The sequence below is a fragment of the Ovis aries genome, chromosome 7 (genome assembly GCF_016772045.2).
Source record: "Ovis aries strain OAR_USU_Benz2616 breed Rambouillet chromosome 7, ARS-UI_Ramb_v3.0, whole genome shotgun sequence".
NCBI lineage: Eukaryota > Metazoa > Chordata > Mammalia > Artiodactyla > Bovidae > Ovis > Ovis aries.
In genome coordinates this window covers 25,393,482-25,414,144 of record NC_056060.1, presented here as the reverse complement: position 1 = coordinate 25,414,144, position 20,663 = coordinate 25,393,482, and the positions used below count along the sequence as shown (strand labels likewise).

General features: G+C 37.8%; 2 protein-coding genes across 2 annotated transcripts; one reads left to right on the top strand and one right to left on the bottom strand.

Moving 5' to 3' along the window:
* Positions 1–7,597: 7,597 nt before the first annotated feature.
* LOC101122362 (olfactory receptor 4K14-like) lies at positions 7,598–8,545 on the bottom strand. The gene has a single exon (XM_004010941.4). The coding sequence runs from the start codon at positions 8,540–8,542 to the stop codon at positions 7,598–7,600; it is 945 nt and encodes a 314-aa protein (XP_004010990.3). The 5' UTR covers positions 8,543–8,545.
* Positions 8,546–17,141: 8,596 nt separating this feature from the next.
* Positions 17,142–18,097, top strand: LOC101122113 (olfactory receptor 11H12-like). Its single transcript, XM_004010940.5, is given in 2 exon segments — positions 17,142–17,724; positions 17,727–18,097. Coding segments are annotated over 2 exon segments (930 nt in total). The 5' UTR covers positions 17,142–17,165.
* The last annotated feature ends 2,566 nt before the right edge of the window (positions 18,098–20,663 follow it).

The window sequence follows — 20,663 nt, the reverse complement described above, 5'->3', positions numbered from 1 at the left end:
CAGTGATGCCATCCAGCCATCTCATCCTCTGTCATCCCCTTCTCCCCCTGCCCCCAATCCCTCCCAGCATCAGAGTCTTTTCCAATGAGTCAACTCTTCGCATGAGGTGGCCAAAGTACTGGAGTGTCAGCTTTAGCATCATTCCTTCCAAAGAAATCCCAGGGCTGATCTCCTTCAGAATGGACTGGTTGGATCTCCTTGCAGTCCAAGGGACTCTCAAGAGTCTTCTCCAACACCACAGTTCAAAAGCATCAATTCTTCGGCGCTCAGCCTTCTTCACATTTCAACTCTCACATCCATACATGACCACTGGAAAAACCATAGCCTTGACTAGACGGACCTTAGTCGGCAAAGTAATGTCTCTGCTTTTGAATATGCTGTCTAGGTTGGTCATAACTTTTCTTCCAAGGAGTAAGAATCTTTTAATTTCATGGCTGCAGTCACTATCTGCAGTGATCCATTCCCATCACTTCATAGCAAATAGGAGGGGAAATGTGGAAGCAGTGATAGATTTTATTTTCTTGGGCTCCAAAATCACTGCAGACAGTGACTGCAGCCATCAAATTAAAAGACACTTGCTCCTTGGAAGGAGAGCTATCACAAAACTAGACAGCATATTAAAAAGCAGAGACATCATTTTGCCAACAAAGGTCGATATAGTCAAAGCTATATTTTTTCCAGTAGTCATGTATGGATGTGAGAGTTGGACCATAAAGGAGGCTGAGCACCAAATAATTGATGCTTTTGAATTGTGGTGCTGGAGAAAATTCTCAAGAGTGTCTTGGACATCAGGGAGATCAATCTAGTCAATCCTAAAGGAAATCAACCCTGAATATTCCTTGGAAGGACTGATGCTAAAGCTGAAGTTCCATACTTTGAACACCTGGTGCAAAGAGCCAACTTACTAGAAAAGACCCTGATGCAGGAGAAAGATTAGAGGTAAAAGGAAAGGAGGGCAGCAGAAGATGAGATGGTTGGATGGTATCACCAACTCAACGGACATGAATGTGAGCAAATTCTGGGAGATAGTAGAGGGCAGGAGACATGCTACAGTCCATGGGGTCACCAAGAGTCAGATAGGACTTAACAACTGAACAATGACAAATAAATATTATTGTGAAATGGACAATCTTATCTGCTAGTGAAACTGTACCCAGTTCCGTAGGAACACAAAAGACCAGGTTTACTAGTCTATCTATATGTGGAATCTGAACAAAACAAAAAGCACAAAATTCATAGAAAAGGGGATCAGACTTATGGTTGCCATAAATAGAGTGTTAGCAGGAGGGGGATTTGGAGGTAGGTGGTCAAAAAATACAAAGTTCCAGTTAAAGATAAATAAGTACTTGAGTGAGCTTCTTGATGAGGGTGAAAGAGGAGAGTGAAAAAGTTGGCTTAAAACTCAGCATTCAGTAAATGAAGATTATGGCATCTGGTTCCATCACCTCATGGCAAAATAGATGGAGAAACAATGGAAACAGTGACAGACTTTATTTTCTTGGGCTCCAAAATCACTGCAGATGGTGACTGTAGCCATGAAAGCAAAAGATGCTTGCTCCTTGGAAGAAAAGCTATGACAAACCAAGACAGCACATTAAAAAACAGGGACATTACTTTGCCAACAAAATTCCGTCTAGTCAAAATGTGGTTTTTCCAGTAGTCATGTTTGGATGTGAGAGTTGGACCATAAAGAAAGCTGAGCATCAAAGAATTGATGTTTTTGAACTGTGTTGTTGGAGAAGACTCTTGAGAGTCCTTTGGACTGCAAGGAGATCAAACCAGTCAATGCTAAAGGAAATCAGTCCTGAATACTCATTGGAAGGACTGATGCTGAAGCTGAAACTGCAATCCTTTGGCCACGTAATTCGAAGAACTGACTCATTAGAAAAGACCCTGATGCTGGGAAAGATTGGAAACAATGACAGACTATTTTCTTGGGCTTTAAAATCACTGCAGATAGTGACTGCAGCCATGAAATTAAAAGACACTTGCTTCTTGGAAGAAAAACTATGATAAATGTAGACAGAGTGTTAAAAAAAAAACAGAGACGCTGATTTGCCAAAAAAGGTCTGGATAGTCAAAGCTATCTTTTTTCCAGTAGTCACGTATGTGTGTGAGAGCTGGATCAAAAAGAAGGCTGAGCACCGAAGAATTGATGCTTTTGAATTGTAGTGTTGGAGAAAACTCTTGAGAGTCCCTTGGATTGCGAGGAGATCAAACCAGTCAATCCTAAAGGAAGTCAACCCTGAATATTCCTTGGAAGGACTGATATTGAAGCTTAAGCTCCAATACTTTGACCACCTGATGCAAAGAGCCAATTCATTGGAAAAGACTCTGATACTAGGAAAGGCAGAAGGCAGGAGGAGAATGGGACGACAGGATGAGATGGTTGGATAGCATCACTGACTCCATGGACATGAGTTTCAGCAAGCTCCAGGAGTTGGTGATGCACAGGGAAGCCTTGCATGCTGCAGTCCATGGAGTCACAAAGAAGTGGACATGACTGAGTGACTGAACAACAACAAGTACTAGGAATGTAATGTAAAACATGATGACTATAGTAAACAATAGAAAGAAAAAGAAAGTGAAGTCACTCAGTTGTGTCTGACTGTGATCCCATGGACTGCAGCCTACCAGGTTCCTCAGTCCATGGGATTTTCCAGGCAAGAATACTAGAGTGGGTTGCCATTACAATGGTTGTATAATATATAGGAAAATTATTGAAAGAGTAAATCCTAAGTGTTCTCATCACAAGGAGAGATTTTCTTCCTTTTCTTTTGATTGCATATATTTTGATTCATCTGATATGATGAACGCTAATTAAACTTATCGTGATACTCATTTCATTGCGTATGTAAATCAAACCATCATGCTGTACAACCCAAACTTCTGCAGTGATATATGTCAATTATTTCTCAATAAAACCAGAAAAATATATTAATGGATTGAGGGTACTCCAACCAGACAGAAAGGTACACTACAAGTGGGTTAAAGGACCCAGAAAAATTAGGAAATTTTTCCGAGGCTAGGATATCAAGACTAGCCTTGAAAGCAGCTTAGACCTGCCCATTGCTCTGATTTACTGGTTCATTTGTTAAAAGTATCCTCAATTGGAAGAAAAGTGAAGGCGATGAGAAATTGACTTTATACTGGGTAAGGTTAGAATGAGGTCCACAAGCCAGGTCACAAACTTACAAATGTCCTTGCAATTGGCTACAGGTTTCCATGTTTTCACATTACAACCTGCTTCTCCTTGTCCCTGCATATTAAAACATTGGCAAACAATGGGAAAGAGGCTTGGTGGAGAAAAAGGAAAATATATATATATTAACAAGCTATCTAGAAAACTATAAAACTTTACTGAGAAATTCAAGACATAAATTTAATAGAGAGATATGCCAAGATCATAGATTGTAAAAGTAATTATTATATAATTGACAATAAATCTACCCATTCAAAGCAATCCCGATCAAAATTCCAGTGATAATTTTTGTGCAAATTGAAAAGTGGATCACAAATTTATGTGGAAATGTATTAACCCAAGACTGAAAAAAAAAAAAAAGTTGAAAGAGAAATAAATTGAGAAGACTTACTTTACCAGATATCAAGACTAATTAAATAATTATGATAATTAGAGAATGTGGAACTGGTCAATAGGTACAAAAAACAGAGAATCCATAAAGCAATCTATGCATATACTAACACTTAAAATAACAAAAATATGTACACTATGAAAACAGTGTTTAAATATTAATGCTATTGTGCTTTTGAACTGTAGTGTTGGAGAAGACTCTTGAGAGTCCCTTCGACTGCAAGGAGATCCAACCAGTCCATTCTGAAGGAGAGCAACCCTGGGATTTCTTTTGGAGGGAATGATGCTAAAGCTGAAACTCCAGTACTTTGGCCACCTCATGCGAAGAGTTGACTCATTGGAAAAGACTCTGATGCTGGGAGTGATTGGGGACAGGAGAAGGGGATGACAGAGGATGAGATGGCTGGATGGCATCACCGACTTGATGGACTGAGTCTGAGTGAACTCTGGGAGATGGTGATGGACAGGGAGGCCTGGCGTGCTGCGATTCATGGGGTCGCAAAGAGTCAGACATGACTGAGCGACTGAACTGAACTGAACTGAACTGAGTGCTATTGTAAACTCTGTGTTAATCCTAAAGTTCCTATGGAGAAGATGATAAAAATAAGACTACATACAGGGATAAGACTACATACATAACAGGGATGGACTTAAAGGGGTTTTTTTGTTTGTTTGTTTTTCTACCAAAATGAAAAAATCTAGGTCAAATGGATTTTCATGTTGAACAATGAAATTTGAGTTCTATTTCTTACAGAGAAGTTAAGCTCAAGATGATTGTAGATCTTAAATGTGAAAGTTAAGATAGAAAAGCTTCTAAAAAATAAAGTAGAATGTTTTCATAACTTTGAAATAAGCAAAAAAAAATTAACTCTAAAAAATTAGACACATTAAAATTTTTAATTCTGTTCAGTGAGAAACTGAGACTGGAAAAATAAGTCACATAGCTAAGAGAAAATACTAGGAATGCATATAACTCATAAAATGTGTTTTTTAAATCTTTAAAGTGATAAATTCCAAGTAGAAAATGGGCAAACCTCTTAAAAAGTCATTTCACTTTCTTTGCAGTAACTAGTTTTCTATTGTAGTGTATAGTGTCATTTAATAAGCGAACAATCTTGGAAATCAAATTAATCTTTGAATCCTTAAGTGAAGAAAAATAAAACTGTGTTATCTTGAGGACCTTTAACTCATGTTTCTGAGTCTAATTTTCTTACTTGCAATTTGGAACTAATTAACACATTTAAAATAATACATACAATGGCATAGAATAGGCATTCAAGGATGATAAGTATGCTATTTTTATTCTGCCTTTTGTATTTTGGTTCCATATTAAGAAAAATAAAAACTGCATATGTGTCATATTTTTATTTTCGGGCTTACATTGTTGATTCTTACAACTGAATTTCAACTCACTTAATTTATAGTTCTTCAAGAAAGAGGGTAAATTTTGTTCATAATTTGAAATTTTTAGGAATTTATTTTTAAGGACTGAAGACTGTATTAAATATACCATGATCCATAAATGTTATGGGTATTTGAATGGAAAAATTGGCCTATATATTTACATTAAAATATATTTGTTAAATACTGATTATATATTAACTAATGCCCTAAATTTCCAGTATTAACCAGGTAAGGCATAGCCCCTGCCCTTAAGGAGCTTACAATTGAGGAGTTTTACACAAATGGTTAATAATAATTTAAAGCATAAATATTAGTCCTTGAGACTAAGATAGCCCAAAAAATCATTAGGCTTTACATTTTTTTTTCACTTTTAATGGAAGCCAAATACAGAATAACCTCCAGTTATTCTAACCTCCACTTTTATTTCTTATGTATTGTACCACTGTTATTTCATTCTCTTTCTGTTCTGTCCCATATAGCTTTTCTTTAGTATTTGGGTCAAGTGAAGTGAAGTGAAGTGAGTTGAACTCACTCAGTCATGTCCGACTCTTTGAGACCCCATGGACTGTAGCCCACCAGGCTCTTCCATCCATGGGATTCTCCAGGCTAGAATACTGGAGTGGGTTGCCATTTCCTTCTCCAGGGGAACGTCCCAACCCAGGGATCGAACCCAGGTCTCCCACATTGCAGGCAGACGTTTTACCCTCTGAGCCACCAGGGAAGCCAGTTAAATAATAATTTAGTTGCCTCTTGACAAGAAGTTAAGTGAAATGCTTGAGGGAAAGAGTGAATATTACAAAAACATTTTCCAAATGGAGTTAGGAGAAAATTCAAGAGAAGTTTATTCAGATGCTATCTATCATGATGGGGGTATGATTTGGCTGAATGAATTTAAGCTTCTTATTTAAAGAGTTAAACTTTAAATGAGAGTCTCATTTAAAGAGTTAAAGCTTAGTTAAAGGCATAGGAAGACTGATTAGATAATCCCCTCACAAAGAAGGATTATTAGTGTTTGAATTTTAGATAAATATTTCATGGTGTTCTACCAGTTGACTAATAAGTTGTTGAAATTCCATAAATTATATTAACCCTATTTCTGGACTTGGAGACAGACATTACATGTATATGTAAATTGAATGCGTAGAATTTTCAACCTCTTTTATAAGGTCTGTATAACCAGGGTCCAGCCCTGGTTGGATCCAGGGTATCCTCAGGGGGATGGCATCAATGACCTAGACAAATAATTTATTTAGAGATATAGAAAGAGATAAAGAAGAAATATAGCAGTTATGAAAATATAGGAGAGAAAGAGGCTTATATTCCTTGGTTTACACAGAAAATCAATAAAGTCTCGAGACAAGTGACTTGCACGGTTTACGTAGGCCGTAGGCACCCTCCCAGTCTCCCAAGGGAGTGAAGACGCAGGGCGCCTTCCCGTTCAGGTCTTAGAAGCCCAGGCAAATAAGTAAACATGGTGGACCTCTGTGCTCCAGATGGGAATTAGCTTGAAAAGGAGAGTAAGAAAGAAAAGATGACACGGGGAAACCAGGCTTTGGTGGAACCGGTCTTGGTCCTGGTCCATCTCTTTATTTTTCAGGGAAGCTTTTATACTTTAAGTTGTACATAGAGATAAATGTAAGAAGCAGAGTCATGCAGGGTCAGCTGCTCTCACCCTTATCTAAAGACAGAGTGTTCTTTGCATATCTTTGTTCTTACAAGGGTCTTATGTTTGTTTACAATATCTTCTGGTCTGGAGACTGATTAACATTTTATGGCCCCATCTTTCTTTCTATTGATAAAGGTTAGTCAATCAGAAAACTTGTTTTCCCGTAAGATCTACTTAGTCTTAAGATAGTGATAAAGTTACATTCTTACATAACAAGGATACAACGGTTTATAACAAAGAAAGAGGAGTACAGTGATTTATAACAAAGAGAAAATTCATTAACTCGAAAGTCTAGTATTGCTAACATCAAAACTACTATATTTCTTTTTCTACATTTCAATTACATTGATTAACATACTCCCAGGTGCCTGAGGATGTGGAGGCCTGGCGGCAATCATTAACTCAGCAATGAAACCCTTCACCAACATGATTTTATCTTTAGAAAAGCCCTATACTAACTAAGACTTTCAAAATAGTCCAAACTCTCTGTGCCATTTATGGGTGAGAGGTTGTAAACAATCATGTGCGTAGTAGCAGGAGTGTGGTTAATCCTGTCACACAAGCTAGTCTGCCAGAAGAGAGGTTTGACCTGAGACACTCCTTTTACATGCAGGAGACTATTAACTGGAGCTCTAAGTTAATTTTCCAAAGAAAGGTGGTCGGGGATAGCTCCTGTTAATGTCAGAAGAGTGTAGTATAACAGACAGATTTTTGTTTCGGGGGTAGATGCTCGAGCAGATCTAGGGGACCTCTTGAGTCTTGATCCGTCTCGCCTGCATGACCTTGTCATGGGTGGGGTCGGGGAGTCCCTCAAGTCCTGACCCGCCTTTACCCATCAGGGCTCTTCCTCATGACCTTTGCCATGGGTGGCAAAGGTCTCCTGTGCTGGCTCCCAGCATTGTATGTTATCAATTTGAAGTGCTTCCAGTGAGATTTTAGGCATTAGTATTCCTCTTGGAATGTAGGTAGTAGCTTCTGAATCTCTTCAGAGCATTTTTTATCTCTTTATTTCTCAGGGTATAAATGGCTGGATTTAGAAGAGGTGTAATAACAGAGTAAAACACAGCAAGAAATTTGTCCACCCAGGTGATGCTGAGTGGCCACACATAGATGAAGATGCAGGGCCCAAAGAAGAGCACCACCACTGTGATGTGGGCAGTGCAGGTAGAGAGTGCCCTAGATGTACCAGCTTTAGAGCTTTGGCGAACAGTAAGAAGAATATATGTGTAGGATATCAGCAGCAGAACAAAGCAGGTCATGGCCAGAACCCCACTGTCAGCATTCATTAATATTCCCAAGTTATAAGAGTCTATGCAGGCAAGCTTGATTACCAGTGGTATATCACAGAAAAAGCTGTCAATTTCCCTGGGGCCACAGAAAGGCAATTGCACAATCACAGCCATTTGACTCATGGCATGCACAAAGCCAATGGTCCAGGAAGTTACCACAAGCCCAATGCACTTTTGCAGGTTCATTATGGTTGAATAGTGGAGTGGCTTGCAGATGGCCACATAGCGGTCATAGGCCATTACCACCAATAGCACCATCTCACCCCCTCCAACAAAATGCACAAAGGGGATCTGGCACATGCAGCCTCCAAAGGAAATAGTCTTGTTCTCTCTGACAAAGTCTGTAATCATCTTAGGAGTAGTTACTGAAGAAAGCCACATATCAACAAAAGACAGGTTGGCCAACAAAAAGTACATGGGGGAATGCAGATGGGGGTCAGTGATGATTAGGATCATGATGACAATATTTCCAGATACAATGATCAAATATAGCATAAAAAATATCAGTAAGAGTAAGACTTCCTTATTCCATGACTGACAAAGTCCCAGAAGCATGAATTCTGATACTACAGACAGATTTCTTTTATTCATTTTACTCAGTATGTCTTCTAAAATAACCTAGAGAGAAAGATAGCTTGTCAATTAGTAGGATGGGAAACGCTACTTATTTTATAGACTTTGGTTAAAATTTATTTCACTAAAATTTAAATTTCATTGAAATTCAGCATCTACATCTGAAAGTGAAAAGCATAATTGGGAAGATAAATTTTGGTAAAATACTCAGGGTAGTGTGCCCAAAAACAGAAGTAAAATGCTTAAAACTGGCTTTCCAAGATCAGATTCTTAAGAATGATTGAGAGGGTTCTTTCACAGTAAAGAAGTGAGAAAGGTGGACAGCAATATGAAAGGCTGAGAAAAGATTATTGGGCCACCTATAATCTAACTTCAATCTGCTTCTCCAGTGAAAAGAATCTGGATGCGTGAACAACTGTTATAAGTTAATAACTAAAATTTAAGTAGTCTACCTAGGAAGATGATGGTGAACAGATACTGAAATCCAGAACAAATGACATGGCACAAAATTACAGTTTCTCTGTGTTAAGCATGATGATTTCTTCAAGCCTCAGTTGAACTTAAAAATATACTAAACTAAGTGTTTAGCTTATTACTCTAAAATATGGGTTTCCCAGGTGGCTCAGTAAAGAATCTAGCTGCAATTCAGGAGACTCAGGTTCCATCCTTGAGTCTGGATGATCCTCTGGAGGAGGGAATGGAAACCCACTCCAGCATTCTTGCCTGGAGAATTCCATGGACAGAGAAGCCTAGCAGATTGTAGTCCATGAGTTGCACAGAGTGAAATGTGCCTGAACAACTAACACTTCTACTTCACTTTTCAAGTATATGTTGGAACAAGCTTTAGGAGAGAAGCTGTACAGAAGGCCATATAAAAAATACCATGGCATGATAATTCAAATGCAAAATAAACACAAAATTTACCATTACTTAGGATCACAATTAAATGCAATTCATTTAGTAAACTGAATCTATTAGGAAAAAATGTCAGGGGAGTGTTATGTGAGAAAGGGATAGACAAAGTTTCCACTCTAGTGGAAACCCAGACTCACGTTCTGATTTAATGACCTCTGCAGAGGTTTTTATAACTCAAGTTTATCAATAGAAAATATTTACCTACAACTATGGTTCCAAATAGGAAAATGAGTATGTCAAGGCTGTATATTGTCACCCTGCTTATTTAACTTCTATGCAGAGTACATCACGAGAAACGCTGGGCTGGAAGAAACACAAGCTGGAATCAAGATTGCTGGGAGAAATATCAATAACCTCAGATATACAGATGACACCACCCTTATGGCAGAAAGTGAAGAGGAACTAAAGAGCCCCTTGATGAAAGTGAAAGAGGAGAGTGAAAAAGTTGGCTTAAAGCTCAACACTCAGAAAACAAAGATCATGGCATTCGATCCCATCACTTCATGGGAAATAGATGGGGAAACAGTGGAAACAGTGTCAGACTTTATTTATGGGCTCCAAAATCACTGCAGATGGTGACTGCAGCCATGAAATTAAAAGACGCTTACTCCTTGGAAGAAAAGTTATGAGCAACCTAGATAGCATATTCAAAAGCAGAGACATTGCTTTGCTGACTAAGGTCCATCTAGTCAAGGCTATGGTTTTTCCTGTGGTCATGTATGGATGTGAGAGTTGGACTGTGAAGAAGGCTGAGCGCTGAAGAATTGATGCTTTTGAACTGTGGTGTTGGAGAAGACTCTTGAGAGTCCCTTGGACTGCAAGGAGATGCAACCAGTCCATTCAGAAGGAGATCAGCCCTGGGATTTCTTTGGAAGGAATGATGCTAAAGCTGAAACTCCAGTCCTTTGGCCACCTCATGTGAAGGGTTGACTCATTGGAAAAGACTCTGATGCTGGGAGGGATTGGGGGCAGGAGGAGAAGGGGATGACAGAGTATGAGATGGGTGGATGGCATCACGGACTCAATGGACGTGAGTCTGAGTGAACTCCAGGAGTTGGTGATGGACAGGGAGGCCTGGCGTGCTGCAATTCATGGGGTAGCAAAGAGTCGGACATGACTGAGCGACTGAACTGAACTGAACTGATGCCAATGGATTCTTTGAAATATTGCCATAAAAATTTTAAATGTATCTTTTCTAAAGTGAAAATAAGCTATAGACATGTATGAGCAAAGTACGTCTTTGTTAGTACTGACTGATGTGAAGTTAAAACTTTATAGAGATCACCTCTAAATGAAATAATGATATTGCTTATATTCATCCTGAAATAAATTGGGAACTCCTCTCAAGCTTGACCTTATTTTACTTTTAGGCTGTTGCATCTCCTTTTCTTAATTTTATTTTTTTATCGACATATAGTTGATTTACAACATTGTTTTAGTTTTAGGTGTACAGCCAAAGGATTCAGTTATACACACACATGCACATACACACACACACACACATATTTTTCAGATTCTTTCCCTTATAGGTAATTACAAATATTGAGTATAGTTCCCTGTGCTATACAGTAGGTCTTTATTAGCTATCTATTTATATATAATAGTGCATGTATATTGATCCCAAACTTGTAATTTATCCCATCCCACCACTTTCCCCCTTTATAACCATAAATTTGTTTTCTATGTCTGTGGGTCTATTTCTGTTTTGTATATAAGTTCATTTGTACATATGTTGCATCTTCTTTTATCCTTTGAAATCTCAAGGGTGGTACCAAGGAGAGCAGATGAGCAAAAATGAAAACTATTACCTCATCATGAGCAGTAGTTTTCCCTTCCCTTACACTGAGAACTAAGAAGCATAGATAAAGGATGGAAAGAATTTCTTAAAGGAATTAGGTAAGTCACATATTTGCTGTGAGAATGGGAACATGTGACAATAGTTTCACAACTAACAAATAAACATAACCTCCATAATATTTATTTAATTTCTAAGAGAAAAATATTCTGATTATATATACAAAGGCCTTAGTTAGTTCAGCCGCTCAGTCGTGTCCTACTCCTCGCAATCCAATGAACCACAGCACTCCAGGCCTCCTGTCCATCAACAACTCCGGAGTTCACCCAAACCCATGTCCATCAAGTCAGTGATGCCATCCAACCATCTCATCCTCTGTCGTCCCCTTCTCCTCCTGCTCTCAATCTTTCCTAGCATCAGGGTCTTTTCCAGTGAGTCAGCTGTTCCCTTCAGGTGGCCAAAGTATTGTAGTTTCAGCTTCAAAATCAGTCCTTCAAATGGACACCCAGGACTGATCTCCTTTAGGAAGGACTGGTTGGATCTCCTTGCAGTCCAAGGGACTCTCAAGAGTCTTCTCCAACACCACAGTTCAAAAGCATCAGTTCTTTGGTGCTCAGCTTTCTTTATAGTCCAACTGTCACATCCATACATGACCACTAGAAAAACCATAGCCTTGACTAGATGGACCTTTGTTGAGAAAGTAATGTCTCTGCTTTTTAATATGCTGTCTAGGTTGGTTGTAACTTTCCTTCCAAGCAGTAAGCATCTTTTAATTTCATGGCTGCAATCACCATCTGCAGTGATTTTGGAGCCCAGAAAAATAAAGTCAGCCACTGTTCCACTGTTTCCCCATCTATTTGCCATGAAGTGATGGGACTGGATGCCATGATCCACCATAACTTAGGGTGGATTTTCACAAAAAGGAAGTAGTGAAATTGAAAGGTTTGAATTTTTCAGTTGGGATTAGTGAAATTGAAAAATTAGAAAAAGGAGATAAAGTGAGTTACTCTTTTTGAGTATTAAAAAAATATATTTCAACATATTTTTCATCCTAATCTGGATGCTATGTCCTTCCATTAATTTTTTCATGATAGTAATCCTAAAGCTGTTAGATTCTCAACACTTATTATATTACAAAGAGAAACCTGGACTCAGAGGATTTAATAGATTGCCTGATATAAACACTGGTTGAAGTACACAGGGAGATACTCCAAGTTCCTTCTTTTACTTAAAATTGCCTTCCTTTTTTCTCAAGTTACAAATTTTAATCCTGTTAATTCCATAACAAATGAGTTTTACATCACTTCTCACTGGATGCATAACTTTTTTCACTTCTATCTCTATGCTAAAATTTGTCTTAGTATGCAATACTCTCTCTGATATAAAACACTTATTTTCTTAAATGGTAAGAGCCATTTAGCCAGAATAGCTGGAAGTTGTTCAAAATCAAGTAGCTGTCAAAGCCATGTGACCTCCCAAAGAAGACTTGAGAGCATCGCTGAGAAACAGCATCGTGATGATATGTACATTTGTTAAAGAAACCACAGAAATTCCAGTAGGAATAGAATATAAGGAGAAAACCCATGAATGATCTCTTTAAAGTTCAGAAGTTAAATGAGCCATACTCAGGTCCAAGCATAACAGGCATGTGTGAGACAGAAACAGATATACTTTTAAAATTCTTTTAAAGAAGAGAGTCCCAGACAATATGAGATAACTTACCATACACAATTTTCTCTAAGACCAGATTATTTTTACTCTTCTCTTCTGTTATATGCTTGAGATAATCTCCATTGTTGGGTAGAGACAGTATCTATGCAAGAACTTTCCCTCAGCCTGACTCATATTTACCACTGGAAGGAATCCCTTGAGTGAAATTCTCCTATTCTCTGTTTTGGACAGAACAAGATTCATGAAAATAATTTGCACTGGACATCTCTTGGGAACTTCTTTGTTAAGAGCAATAAAATTTGCATATTCTGAGACTCAAAACAGGGAGACAAGAAAATCCACATATAAAGCAGCTAAGCATTAACCATAAGTGAAGTTTTAGATTATTTTTCATTTAACATATAAGTACTAGGCAGATGTCTTCTGTGATCTTAGTCTCTAACTAAATCTAAATCATCAGATACAGTTAAGGTTTTATTAATAGTTCCAGTTCCAAGAGAAATCATATCTTGACCACTATGATATATGACCACCAACAGAAAACCTTGATATGGATGGCATGCTCTAATGCATGCCTAATGTTTCTAAATAGACAGGTAATGTTGGTCACCTGACTAATTTGTTTCAACATTATCTATGATTACTTCAGGTCCTGATAGTTATGCACTGGAAGTCAAATTATTAAAATATCTTCAAAAGAACACAGATATTAGCATAAAATACATTTAATTTGATCTTTAAGGTCTTTTAAATAATTTTATTGTGGTATAATTAATATATAACAAACAGCACATACTTAAAGTGTGCAATTTGATAAAATTTGACATATGTGTTCAACAATGAACATCATCAAAATCAAGATAGTGAACATATCCATCAGCCTTTATGTTCCTTGTTAACCCTTCTTTAATAGAAAAGATACATGCATCCTGATGTTCATTGCACAATTATTTCAGTAGGCAAGATACAGAAATAATTTAAGTATACATCAATATATGAATGGATAAAGAAGATGTAACATAGATATAAATATGTACACAATGCCATTTGCAACAACATGGATGAACTGAAATGTATTATATGTAATAAAATAAGTCATACAGAGAAAGGCAAATAGTGTGTGTTATCACTTATATGTGCTCTCAAGCTGTTTCTTCAATGAGCTTCCAAAGAAGTCTCTCGTAATGAGTTGTAACCTACTTACATCTCTCTTTCCCTCTGAATTTCTTTCCCATCTGTGAATATAATGTAATATTGTCAGGCACCTTGGTGTTGTCTTTTTTACTTTGGTGCACCAGGTGTTGATTTTACTAAGAATTGTGGTTGTTGCTTAGTCACCAAGTCGTGTCCTACTGTAGCCTGCCAAGCTCCTCTGTCTATGAGATTTCCCAGACAACAATGCTGGAGTGGGTTTCCTTCTCCAAGGGATCTTCCTGACCCAGGGATCAAATCCATATCACCTGCATTGGCAGGTGGATTCTTTACTACTGAGCCACCAGGGAAGCCAATACAAATAAGAAAACTCAGATAACAAAAAATAAGAATTCCATATATTCAACAAATATTTAATGTGGATAAATAAATGCAATGTATTTATATCATCTTGATTTAGTTCAAACTTGAATAATATCTCTTGTCTACAATCTTAAAATCTGGGAGGGGAGAAAAGATATGTATACAAACAAGTAAACATAAAGCAGCTTATGAAAAGTGTAAAAAGAAAGATACACAAATGGTGAAATAAAAATTCAGAGGTGGAAAAGGTGCTTCCATTAGGGGAATAAGGAGAATTGTTATGCGAAAATGTCATTTGAACTAGACCCTGAATGATAAATGGGGTTTTGCAAGTACTGCTGTTTAGTCGCTCAGTCGTATGCAACTCTTTGTGATCCCATGCCAGGCTTCCTTGTCCTTCACCATCTCCTGAAGTTTGCTCAAATTCATATCCATTGAATCAGTGATGCCATCCAACCATCTTGTCCTCTGTTGTCCACTCCTCCTGCCCTCAATCTTTCCCAGCCAGCATCAGGGTCATTTCTAATGAGTTGATTCTTCACATCAGGTGGCCACAGTATTGGAGTTTCAGCTTCAACATCAGTCCTTCTAATAAATATTCTGGATTGATTTCCTTTAGGATGGACTGGTTTGATCTCTTTGCAGTCCAAGGGACTCTCAAGAGTCTTCTCCAACACCACAGTTCAAAAGCATCAATCTGCAGGTATAGAGGGAGGTAATGAGAATTCCATATAGAGAAAGTGGCCACAAAGAATCAAATATGAAAAACTGAAAGCTACTCAGAGAATGAAATGCTGTCCAAAATTATTCTGAAAGAAAGAGTAGGAAAAGGTAAGAAAGAAAGTCATTTGAAGTCTATTTGTGGAGAACACGGAAATTTTTGAATAAGGAAACCACTGGTGGATTTTAAGCAGGCAAATGATAAAATCAAGATTGCTTTAGGGGTTTCTTAGTGTCACCAAGAGGTAATAATGTCGAAGTAATATTTTTCTCTTTAGTCTTTCAGTGTAAAGAGTTTGCTTTTATATGTTAATTGGGAAGTCACACATTCCTCTGAAATATTTTAGTCAATAAGCTTAAATATTGATACTTCTCGCTCTTTTCTCTAAAATCTAAAGACTTCTACCATACTGCCCTTCTAAACGATACTTCCAAATTCTCCACATTTTTATCATCAATGTCCTACAGTTTCTATATCTCAGCATTTGCCTCACTGGGGTCTCTGAACATCCCCTCTCTATTCTCCAAAATATGCACAATGATATTTGAAATATTCCTATCAGAACTTTGGCTGACATAGTGTGTCTTTTTTGCTCCACAAACTGTGTTTTCTGGAAACTTTTGGAATCTATATTTCAGGTGGGCAAGTTATTTGTAAATAATGGGTCCTCAGAGAAGTTGCTACTTCTCTTTACTGATCCCTCAGAGAATGTGCATTAATTTAACTTTATAAAGAACCTTTGGCTTGGAAGATAACTTCTCTAAAGCTACAGAGGCCACGTCTCAGGAGAACCTGTGATAAAGAAAGTGAAATCTTAATTTTGTGAAGCAATAAACTCTTTATCCGGCTAGAGACAGAAGGTATGATTTATTAAACAGGTCTTAGAGATCTGGTCAACATTAAAACCACAGGTCTTTCGATTTTGAGCATAGCAGAGAGTCTTGACACGATTAAGCCAACTCCCTTTTGTCCCCATCTCCTTATATTGATTTCCTAATGCTCTTGATTTGAAGTGATTTTAAAAGGATTTAGATTACTAAAAGATGCACACATTTCTACCAGATCATTAGGAAAGACTTCTCAGAACACTGGTGTGGACAATAAGTGGGAGAAAATTACTTTTGAAAATTTTGTGTTTGTGCTGAAAATATAAGCCTTCATAACTTTTAGGACTCACATGCCTGCATATTGCCACACACAAAAAAAAATTTTTTCAAGAAACTCAGATATCTGGCATCCTTTCTATGAGAATATAGAGTAAAAAGAAATCTGTTTATGACAAAAGAAAGCATTTGCCTTCTCTTGAACTAGCTTATAAATAAAATCAATCCCAAAAACTTGTGAAAAAAAAAAACTACAAAATATAGTCCCATACCTAGCTTCTTTTTTCTACAAAATTTTCAGTAAAAGACTAAGTGCAAACTGAAAGCCACTGATTTCTAGAGAATCACTGTAACATTACAAAAGCCAATGTTGGTGAGTAACATTATGCTCTTATATATTTATGTTGCAGAAAAGCAGAGGTATTGCCCTTAAAATAGTTACTGCCAACTTACTGTAAAATATATCCATTTATTTTTCACATTTTAATTATATGATAAGGAATATATTCGACTGAGATGTAAATTGTAAAATCTCTGCTGAGTATTTCACCATAAGTTAGGTTTAGTAAAAAAAAAAAAAAAACTAGTACATTTATGGTAACTTTGTGTTACATGCTATACAGAAACTGTCATAGATCATCTCTGTCCCCAAAATAAGAAGCTTACAAAATATGTTTAAAGTTCTCTAGCTCTTTCAAAGTAATGGAGAGATTCAGAAGGAGGCAAAAGTTTGTTTCTGTGCCACCAGTTACCTACTATGCCCAGAACTCAGAGTATAGAGCCAAGAACAAGCAAACTATATTCTTTCCTAACTGATGAATTTTGGAAAAATATCTTCTCCTCATTCTCAAACAAAAACACATTTGAAATGAATTCTAAATGATAAATACATGTCTTTTGAACTTGCAGGTTACTGACCCAATGAACATCTCTAAGCCAGATTCCAGCTTTGCTTTCGTAAGAGAATTTATACTCCTAGGTTTTTCTTATGAGTGGAAGATTCAGAGCCTCCTCTTCTCACTCTGCCTTACAATATATGCTCTGACCATAACAGGGAATGGGGCCATTATTTGTGCTTTATGGTGTGACCAGCGACTCCACATCCCCATGTACATATTCCTGGGGAATTTCTCCTTTCTAGAGATCTGGTATGTCTCTTCTACAGTCCCCAAGATGTTGGTCAACTTCCTCTCAGATAAAAAGACCATCTCCTTTGTTGGATGTTTCCTACAGTTTTATTTCTTTTTTTCCTTGGGAACGACTGAATGCTTGCATTTGACCGTTATGGCCTTTGATCGGTACCTTGCTATCTGCCGTCCTTTGCACTACCCTAATATCATGACTGGACATCTCTGTACCAAACTGGTCCTTATCTGCTGGGTCTGTGGATTTCTGTGGTTCCTGATCCCCATTGTTCTCATTTCTCGGATGCCCTTCTGTGGACCAAATATCATTGACCATGTTGTGTGTGACCCAGGGCCACTGTCTCTGCCCCCCAAACCGAATTGCTTTGCTACAGTCTAAGCTCAATAGTTATCTTTGGTAACTTCCTCTTTATCCTCGGGTCCTACACTCTAGTGCTAACAGCTGTGTTGCATATGCCTTCAGCTACTGGGAGACAGAAAGCCTTCTCCACCTGTGGGTCTCATCTGGCTGTGGTATCCCTGTTCTATGGCTCTCTCATGGTCATGTATGTGAGCCCAGGGCTCAGACATTCTGCTGGGATGCAGAAAGTTGCAACTTTGTTCTATGCTATGGTGACCCCACTCTTCAATCCCTTTATCTATAGCTTCCGGAATAAGGAGATAAAAGCAGCCTTGAGGAAACTTCTTGGGAGTTTCAACGTAATGTAAGACATACCAGATGATCCATCCATTGTCAGGTCAGTATAGTCTAACATAAAACAATCAGAATTATATTGCTATCTAAGCTTCAAATATGGGTCTAGTGATATTAACTTATATCAGCTTGTGAAATAAAACATTTATGATGCTACTTATAATCATAAAATGCTGAGATTTTATAGATGAATGGTAGTGTTGGGTTCCTCCTTGGCATTTAGCCTGTATGATAAATAAGAAATGTACACCACACTTAGGTGTTTTTTGAATAGTTAATATGACTCACATGTGGTCAAAATTCCTATCTTCTATTTGATAATTTAGGTTAATAATTCTGGGACCTATAAAATTGTAATTATGTCATCTTGCTTATTTAGTTGGCTAGAAGAGTCGGACACGACTGAGTGACAGAACTGAAGTGAACTGAGTTGTAAAGTAAAAAAAGAATCATTAATATACTATTTTCCAATTGTAGTTCTTATCATATTTGACTTTATTATCTTTGTGACGTGATCATTCTTAGTAAATAAACCCTTAAAAGCAATTATCCAAAATTTCTGTAGAGAACGTACAGTCACCTATATATGCTACTTTGTCTAAACTAGATAACCAACAAGGACCCGCTGTATAACACTGGAACTCTGCTCAATGTTATGGGCAGCCTGAATGGGAGGGGCGTTTAGGGGAGAATGGATACATGTATACATATGGCTGTGTCCTTTCTCTGTCCACCTAAAACTATCACAACATTGTTAATCAGCTATGTGTGTACATGTGCTAAGTCACTTCAGTCGTGTCAGACTCTGCAACCTTATGGACTGTAGCCCATCAGATTCCTCTGTTCTTGGGATTCTCCAGGCAAGAATACTGGAGTGGGTTGCCAATGCCCTCCTCTAGCGGTTCTTCCCAAGCCAGGGACTAAACTCACATCTCTTGCATTGGCAGATGGTTTCCTTACCACTAGCAATATACACCAGTACAAATTTTAAAAAGAAAAAATTTCATTCTGTTAAACAGTAATGGTCAATGCTAGCCTAATGACATCCAGACATAGGTTGTTTCCTTTACATATTATCCCTTTATGAAGCCTTAAAGGGCAGGTTCTAATGCCTACATAGCAGCATCAATCAAAGTATTCAGAAATGCAGTATTCTGAATACTAATATTTTCATCAAAGTGTCACCAAAACTTTGATTGTTCCTGTAATGGGGTTTTAGGTAACAGAACATCTCCGCCTAGAAACTGGACAGAGAAATGGTTTTGGGAATACGCTACTTAAGATCAAATAAATGAGGGACAGTTCAAGGTTATCTGTTAGTAAAACAGTGTTAAATAACATTGAGGGACAATTTTAAAGAAAAGCATCCAAAATTCAATCCCTGCAATAAAGTTATTTTCATTTGTATATATGCTTCATTTAATATAATGTCAAATTTGTTCCATATTATGACAAGTCTTTATAATTATTTTTAGAAACTATATTAATCCATTCAAATATGTGTCATGGATTGTAAGTTTTTACGTAATGAAGTGACTGTTCTCCAGAAGGAAAACTCCCCTGTAGCTGACTTGTGAAGGATATAAAGGAATTTTCAGGATGCAGATTAAGAGAAAAATATATGTTACCACTAAATAATAATGACTGCTTACAGAATTAGTACTCAGGGAATCAGACTCCTGTTCCATCTACTACCAATCCTTTTTTTGAATATTATTTTCATTATTTTATTGTAAAAAATAGTACTTTAATAAAACCTTTATAAACATTTGCCATGGAGATACATTGCAAACCTAATTTAGGAGCCATTCAGTCAGTCAGTTCAGTCGCTCAGTCATGTCCGACACTTTGCGACCCCATGAATCCCAGCACGCCAGGCCTCCCTGTCCATCATCAACTCCCGGAGTTCACTCAGACTCACGTCCATTGAGTCAGTGATGCCATCCAGCCATCTCATCCTCTGTTGTCCCCTGCTCCTCCTGCCCCCAATCCCTCCCAGCATCAAAGTCATTTCCAATGAGTCAACTCTTCGCATGAGGTGGCCAAAGTACTGGAGTTTCAGCTTTAGCATCATTCCTTCCAAAGAAATCCCAGGGCTGATCTCCTTCTGAATGGACTGGTTGGATCTCCTTGCAGTCCAAGGGACTCTCAAGAGTCTTCTCCAACACCACAGTTCAAAACGCATCAATTCTTCAGTGCTCAGCCTTCTTCACAGTCCAGCTCTCACATCCATACATGACCACAGGAAAAACCATAGCCTTGACTAGACTGACCTTAGTCGGCAAAGTAATGTCTCTGCTTTTGAATATGCTATCTAGGTTGGTCATAACTTTTCTTCCAAGGAGTAAGCGTCTTTTAATTTCATGGCTGCAGTCACCATCTGCAGTGATTCTGGAGCCCAGAAAAATAAAGTCTGACACTGTTTCCACTGTTTCCCCATCTATTTCCCATGAAGTGATGGGACTGGATGCCATGATCTTCGCTTTCTGAATGTTGAGCTTTAAGCCAACTTTTTCACTCTCCACTTTCACTTTCATCAAGAGGCTTTTTAGTTCCTCTGCCATAAGGGTGGTGTCATCT

Excerpts from the sequence above, each read along its gene's own strand:
- LOC101122362 (XM_004010941.4), bottom strand. The coding sequence starts at position 8,542 with ATGAATAAAAGAAATCTGTCTGTAGTATCAGAATTCATGCTTCTGGGA.